The sequence below is a fragment of the Pelobates fuscus genome, chromosome 9, assembly GCF_036172605.1.
Source record: "Pelobates fuscus isolate aPelFus1 chromosome 9, aPelFus1.pri, whole genome shotgun sequence".
NCBI lineage: Eukaryota > Metazoa > Chordata > Amphibia > Anura > Pelobatidae > Pelobates > Pelobates fuscus.
In genome coordinates this window covers 76,510,482-76,518,815 of record NC_086325.1, presented here as the reverse complement: position 1 = coordinate 76,518,815, position 8,334 = coordinate 76,510,482, and the positions used below count along the sequence as shown (strand labels likewise).

The 8,334-nt window shown below is 40.1% G+C and overlaps 1 protein-coding gene across 1 annotated transcript in view; it reads left to right on the top strand.

Annotated features, from left to right (window-relative positions):
- ATP1B4 (ATPase Na+/K+ transporting family member beta 4) overlaps positions 1-6,534 on the top strand; it is a 106,683-nt gene extending 100,149 nt beyond the window's left edge. The window contains exon 9 of the mRNA XM_063432096.1: positions 5,016-6,534. Coding sequence (XP_063288166.1) covers positions 5,016-5,174 — 159 coding nt within the window. The 3' untranslated portion in view covers positions 5,175-6,534. The remainder of the gene's footprint in view (positions 1-5,015) is intronic.
- Positions 6,535-8,334: the final 1,800 nt, after the last annotated feature.

Here is an 8,334-nt window from a genome sequence, read left to right as displayed (position 1 = left end):
ATTCTACTCACCAGAACATATCCAATAAGCTGTAGTTGTCCTGTGTCTTGTGACTATAGTGTCCCTTTAAAGGAACATAAATATGTATTCCTAACACTATAGTACCCAAATCACCATTTAAAGGAACACTTCAGACACCATAACAACTTCATCTAAATACATTTGTTTTGGTGCCAGGAGGCTGCACTCTTACCTCAAGGTGTTAAACCATTTTCAAATCTCCAGTGTCGATCTCAATTTCCCCTGGGTGGCATCCGCATTTGAAATTTCAGCTTCAGGAAGCTCGGAGTGCCGCCAGCCAGGAGGTCAGCTGACGCTGTCAGTCAATCAGTGACCCCATTCACAAAACTGGTTTGGAAAGTAATGTACCTTTTCAAACCAGGTTTGTGAATGAGGAATCACTGATTGGCTGAGAGCGTCAGCTGACCACTCTAAGTCAATCAACGGTGCCCCTGCCTAGTGGCATCCCGCTTCCTGAAACTGAAATTTCAGAGGCCAGACGCCACGTGGAGTAGAGATTGGTGACTGTTGTGCCTAATCATTAAATTCATGAAGCGCCAATATCAAAAAGCAATAATCAATTACCCTAAGGTTTTTAAAGATATTGGTGGGCACCAAAACCCTATTCGGGATGAGTGAATTGAGTATTTAAGAAAGGAAAAAACACTGACACCAAGTACTTGTAAATAATCAATACAAACTTTATTGATTAACAGAGACTTAATTAATAAGTAACATTTAATCTATAGTGCTCATTCAGCTTAAAAAAACAGTTTAATTATCTAGATATTCAGCTTAAGTTATACATCACCATTAGAGAAAATTGCTGCACTGGACTGAGAGAACTTCTGGCAGTCAGGCTTGAAGGGACCCTCTCTTTCTGGGAATCAGCAGAACCAGCAATTGGCGTCTGTATTACAGGAGGGTAGTACTCCAAGCGAGTGTCAAGTTTTCTCGTCTTTTATACGTTTTTTACCAATGGGATGGATAGTCTTGTACTTTTCCACCAAGTCTCCTTATCAGTGCAGCACAGAAAGAACTTGCAAAAGTGTTGGATGGGACCGGCAGCTGGCCAGGCTTTCCAGGCCCACCAACAATGCCATGCCAGGTCTGTGCAGTTAATTATCTCTTATCTAAAAGCTAGCTATGTACTAATAATTATCTTGTGATGGTATGCATGAGTCATTCTGGTGCTGTGTTTTGTGCTTTTATTAAAATTTTCAGTGCTGTGTATTAGTAGCTACGGCATCCAGACCGGCATCTAGTGATACTGCCTGTGTGTGCGTATTGGCGCCATCTTAACTATATATGAGAGTTTAGTTCAATCAATCTTAATTAATATGGAATATTGTTATCACAGTGACAGAGGCAACTTTAGGGTTAAACTGTTTAAGAATGGTTTGACACCCCTGAGGCCAGCGCCGGATTAACATAGGGGCTGATGGAGCTGCAGCTCCAGGCCCAGGCCCATGGAATAGGCCCATTGATTTAAAAAAAAATGTAAAACAAAAAAAAAATTTTTATTTTTTTACATTTTTTTTTCACACATTACTCTTAGAGATTCCACCTGGCTTTTATTTTATTGGCACAGCCAGTATTTGAGGCTGCCTGGCTGGTGCCAATATTGCAGTGATACTGGCAATACAAATGCTGGTATTTTTCTCAGTATAAACAAGAGATTACTATGCAATACCAGCACTGGCCAGTAGGGGTCACTGTATGTGGAGACAGGCAGGGATAGGAAGTTCCTGCAAATCCCTCCCTGCCTATCTATACTCACTGATCTGCAGGGGTGCAGCTACAGAGAGTCCAGACAGCAACTCCCACCCTGCAGAGACAGCCTACAGCTCAGAGAAGTAAGGGATGGGGGAAAGGCTGCAAGGAGATATACACTGAGACACTAAGGGACATTGAAAGACATTATGACAGAGACACATTGGGACACAGTGTCCCCATGTCTCCCAGCCAGTGTCCGTGGTGTCTCAGTGCCCCCTAGTCTCCCGGTGCCCCCAGTCTGCCAGTGTCTCACTGTCCCCATGTCTCCTAGTGCCTCAAGTGTCTCAATGTCCACATGTCTCCAAGCTACTGTCCCTAGTGTATGTGGCCCTGGTGTCTCAGTGTCCCCATGTCTCCCAGTGCCCCATGTCTCAATGTCCCCATGTCCCCCAGCCAGTGTCTCTAGTGTCTGTGTCCCTGGTGTCTGTGTCCCCATGTCTTCAAGTGTCCCCTATTTTCCCATTGTCCCCATGTGTCCCAGCCAGAGTCCCCTAGTCTTCCAGTGTCCCTAGGTCTCCCCGTGTCCCCAGGTCTCCCCGTCTTCCTAGTGTCCTAGTGACATGGGGACCCTAGGATACATGGGGACACAGGGAGACATGGGGCATTGAGACACTGTGACACATAGGATCACTGGGAGACCTGGGGACATGACACTAGGGGACACTGGGAGACATGGGGCACTGAGACACTGATACATAGGAACACTGAGACCTGGAGTAATCGACACATGGGGGCACTGAGTCATGAGGGTACTGGGAGACATGGGGGCACTGGGAGGAATCCATCTATACAGTAGAATCAAACTAAGTAGTTTTTGGTGATTTTACAGCATTTTCTCTTATGTCACTCCTTGTGATTTACATCATGTGATGTCACCCATACATATTTAATTATGCAAATTAGTAAGGCCGGTATGTTTTTCCAAGAAAGGTGGCAACTCTAACTACTTTTCACATACTCTTACTTAAGTATGGAAACGGAAGAGGGATGCATGGGAACAAAACTTGTGTGGACTGGCTGACAATGAATATAGTTAAAGGGACACTATAGTCACAAGAACAACTACAGCTTATTGAATTTGTTCTGGTGAGTAGAATCATTACCTTCAGGCTTTTTGCTGTAAACACTGTCTTTTCAGAGAAAATGCAGTGTTTACATTACAGCCTAGGGATAACTTCACTGGCCACTCCTCAGATAGCTGTTAGAGATCCTTCCTGGCTTATGGCTGCCTACAATGCATCCAAACATTCAGTGTCTCCTCCCTCTGCATGCAGACACTGAACTTTCCTCATAGAGATTCATTGATTCAATTCATCTCTATGAGGAGATGCTGATTGGCCAGGGCTGTGTTTGAATCATGTTGGCTCTGCCCCTGATCTGCCTCTCTGTCAGTCTCAGCCAATCCTATGGGGAAGCACTGTGATTGGATCAGGCCACCTCTTCTAATGATGTCAGCAGACTGCTTGTGTTTCTGAGTCTAACAGCATGCAGAGTTACAGCTTCAGGCTTGAATACAGTAAGATTTTGCTATAATTATGGAGGCATGAGGGGCCCAGGGGGGCTAGATTGTGGTGTTAACACTACAGGGTCAGGAATACATGTTTGTGTTCCTGACCCTATAGTGATCCTTTAAGGTAATGCTGACTTTGGTCTCTCTAACACTGTGGCATGTTCCCTTTCTTCTACACTCACTACACACAGCTTTTATCTGTCCCAGACTATATACCAGGAGCGTCTGCTTGCTAGTAAGAAGGTAAGGAGACAAGTGGACCAGCGAGTGCTAGGGGACAGTCCTTAGAAAGCGTTGAGTGAGCGCATCATTAGATGCATTTATGCCAAGCCCAGGGTGCTGTCTGCATAGTATGCCCTTAGTTGGCCAGCTGCATGATTGGCAGTCAGCCTGACATGCATTCATGCCAGGCTGGCCTTCTAATTCTTTGGGCAGACATGTCCTCTTTTTGGGCAAGTTCGCCCCTTTTGGCAGGTTACATGATTTGTGTCAGTGGCACACCCTTTTACCGTGCCCATTGACTTCCTGCTTGACTGGACGTTGCTGTTAGGGGTTATGGATTTACTTGAAAGATGAAAACATAAATTAGAGAGAGATTAGCCTAGGGTATGTGTTTTCTTATAGCTGCTGTTTTCTTTCTCTCCAGCACCATCTCCATCAGATACATGACGCTTGGGAGTGTTTTACTGTTTTTGGTCGATATGATTCTGTAATTAGGCCCGTCATAATTGTCAGCACCAGGCCCACTGGGCTCTTAATATGGCCCTGCCTGAGGCATGTGGGCCTTTTGGCACCATAACTTAATTTAGATTAAGTTGTTATGGTGCCCAAACTGTCCATTTAAATGACAGGGCCAGTGCTGCCAGGATTACAAAAGGCAGTGAACTCAGCATTTTTCTCTCGCCACACTGGTCTCCTTTTGCAAACTCTGCCCCTTTGGCTGAGATAATGGACAAGCTAGTGCGTCTCTCTGAAATCATCTGACTAAAATAGAGTTTTACTCTGCTATTTTACTGAAGCACCTCATATTGACGGCAATTAGAGGCAGACTAAGCCTGCAAAGAAAATATGTTTTTGCAGAACGGCAATGTTTTCAATTGCAAGGTTAAAAGGGGTGAAGTGGTCTGGGTGCCTATAGAGTTCCTTGAATAGAAATACAGAGCAGTAACTGTAACTCAGTAAAGTACAGAGTATTTTTTTTCTGCAACAGTAAAATCTGCAATATTTATATATATTTTTTGTTAACGCTTGGTTCAAGGAAGCATTGGGGAATATTACCAGACTTCTTGCACCATAACTACAATAATTAACTGTAATGGTTAAATTGCATAGAATATACCAATAGAGTTGCTTTTTGGTGCCCAAGGCAGAATCCTTGATGTCCTTCACTCTTATTGAGAGGGGGCAGGCCTTTTATTATTATTATTATTATTGGCAGTTAGTTTGTGCCTTTTACTATTTTTTATAAATATGAATGGATATGGTTTAAACAAATTGTGAGGGGGCTTAAATGTCTCTGGCGCATTATCAGTTCCGCAACATCTGAAAATCCTTGGGGAAAAAAATCTTCATCTGTACAAAAGTATGAAAAAAATAATAACACCAAACTTTGACATTTCTTCTCACATCTATTTTTAAAATATGCATACTAAATGGTATTAGCGTGCAAAACTGGAACACGTGATTATTAACGGAATTTGTGTTTGTTTTTTTGTTTTTGTTTCTTTAGGTAAATTATTCCTCCCCTCTAATAGCAATGCATTTCACAGAGGTGGCCAGAAATGAAGATGTAACCATCCAATGCAAGATAAATGGAAAACGCATTATTAGTGATAACAGTAATGATCGATTTCTGGGCAGAATAATCTTCACCTTGCATATCGGTTGAGATACCAAAATTTCCAGCATTACTCCAGCGACCCTTGACTATTCACAGTCCCTATAAACTGCGGACAGTACAGTTCACCAATCACACTTTAGGAGAACAGTTAGTTCACTTGAGATTTCTCTTAATTCTTTATGGACTCATTGGACAGTAATGCAGATCAGCACAAATAAGTATAGTAAAAGCAAAGACTAAAAAAAACATAGCAACAAATAATCTTTGAATTTCTAAGAAGGGGAAAAAAGTGACACTAATGTGATAATATATAGTAAAATATCCCATTATAAATTCAATTACGCCTCAGAACCACATGACTAAGGGTCCATAAAGAAAAGTGTCTCTCTCTTGCTCGGTGTGGTACATAAAATTGTCTCTCTTCTAATTTCTCTTTGGAAGACAACCCACAGGACTACAATGAGACAGCTAAAATTCTTAGATTTTTTTTCAGTTGTTTTTATTAATGTTTTAGACAAGATATGTAAGCAGGCACCAATTGTTAACATTTTTGTTTCAACAAATTACAAGCAACAAAATGGTCTAGGTAAGGATTGCAAAGACAGTAACTTGACCATGTGGAGGAGAGTGAAAGGGAACAAAGTAGGGTATTCCCAAAGTGTTCATTCAAGAAAAAGAAACCTCTATAATGTAGTAGTGTATAGAGTGAACTACACAGTCTGTAAATTAACAGGAATAGTAGAGGCTTGCAATAGGTTGGGAATTCAAAGTAAATACAAAGTGATTTTGTAATACAAAGTAAAGTATAATTGCTTCAGATTTTCTCAGCTTAGGCTATTGTCTTCATCAATGAGCACAATCGGGTTATGATAAAATCAATATCTCTGGTATGGGAGGCAGAAAGTAGTTATCAGAGTCCTATTGTGGTCTGCTCATAAGTGATGTGGGGATTGGTATTCAGCTAAAGTGGGAAATGGGGTCATGGAAGAAAAATTGCCGCTTAAAACAGAAAGTGGTTTGACGTATTTGTCTGTGATGAAACTAGGCTAGGATGGTCATGGTCTAATGGAAAGAAATTTCCAAGTGAGCTTTTCCTTGGGTACACTAGTATGCTGTTAGTGCATTTGGAATATAGATTATGTAGAAACTGAGTCAGCATTGGGATCCAGCTATGTCTTTGTGGTTACGAGTTCTAAAATTATTGATAAACCTGTGTGATTGGTGATGTGGTATACGGTATTATTTTAATATATATTTTATTGGTGTCACCTTTTTTCTTTCTTCCAATTCATTTTTTTTTTCCTGTAGCGCACATATGTCTGTATTAGATAATTAACTACTTTAGAAAAATCTAAATAAAAATTAACCTTAATCATTGTGGTTATTTAAGACAAAATACAAAAATAAATTCTCCAAACCCGACTTTGTTAAATGAAAGACATTATTGTGCCTGATTTTAAATATTTGAAGAAACCTTTTCATAGAGCATGTATTTTTTCGTGGTATAAACCCCTTTTAGTATGTAATATACACTGTGACTGGGTTAATTCAGTGAAGACGACCTAGACAACCTAAAACAAGGTGGTATATTTTAATTTAATAAGATATATAGAATAATATAGTTGGGTTTTTTTCTCCCCATTTTCTCAGTATAGGACAATCCAGGTCCTTTAGGATCACGTGCCATTATGGAATGTCAACTACAAGATATAAATCCTATACAGCCCCATTGTTCTTAAATAAGTGGTGCAAAAATTTTGGTATAGGGTCTTTAAGGACTAGCCTACGATAACAGAATTATTGAACAGTGATATTGCTTTTGGACTGATGGATAATCTAGTCAACACCTTTTAATGCTTCAATTTTATGCCACTGACTTATACATAAATGTATTTTCCTGCAATATATGCAATCACATTGAGGTACTTATAGAAATAGAAATTCTAATGGTTCTTCATGAGTATGAGTGGGCAAGTCCCTATCTATTATGACATGGTGTTAGTCTAAGAAAGCACCACATATCGGTAACAGATATACTACAACATTTAGAAAATATATTTTGCACAAAAACTAAAAGACTAAATTCACCACATTAATAAAACGTTTTAATTATGACAATATGTATAGCTGTTCACTTGCGCATTGCCGCATATCTTAATAATGGCTGCCACCTCATCATTTCTCTGCTCAATCCTCTCCGTATTTACTCCTCTCCCTATACACATATCTTTATATCTGATTAAGTATCTCCCTCTCTTATTTTTTTTAATTCTTTATTTTTGTATTGACAAAGAAATACAGACATTTGTCAGGTAATACATTCGATTTGTAACATAAACAGTTTGCGAACAGCTGTCATATATATCCATTTGTTGGGTATTGCCTAGTCTGGCGTCTCCCTCTCTTATTAACCTAATTATCGCTGCCCGGATTTGAAATCTTTTTTTTCATATTTCTTATTCATCCCACCTTTTTCATACATTTGTATCTCTCTTTTTCCACATCTGTTTTTTTCTACTTCTCCTCTATGTTAACACGTTTCTTCCTTTTTCTAATGTATTCTTTGTTTATCCTTCATGAGCCCTATTTCTCTCTATGTGTTGTCTTTGCTTCTTTTGAGGATCTATGGATATAGAGGAACTCATGTACAGATGTGAATAAACTGACCATATTATTATGGACAAATGGAAGCTTAAAGCACTAAAGCAGTGCTCCTCAACCCTCTCCTCAAAGCACACCTAAAAGTGCAGGATTCAGGGATTAACCGGATGTGTAAGGTGTTTTTATAGGGGCCAGGTTTTGAGCACAGAGTCATGGTGAAATAGGATTTGACATTTCCAAAGAACTTTTGCAATTACAAAATTGCCTAGAATGCTATTTCCTGTATCATTAAGGCCTCCTTCCATTGGAACCAAGGGGTGTAGTGACAACAAAGAAAAAACATTTTGATCTATAATTCCCTTCTTTTTTTTTTATATCAATGCGTGCTGTTGGCACTTTTTAGTAAGGCAGGTAACATTCTCCTGGGATCTGCCAAAGTAAAAGACGTGTGTTGGGCTGCCAGATATATGATTTATTTAAAATGCACATTATAAGCAGGGCCGGACTGGCTCACCGGGATACCAGGAAATTTCCCGGTGGACCAGGGCACCTGTGTGTGTGTGTGTGTGACTGACTGCCTGTCAGTGTGTGACTGTCTGCCTGTGTG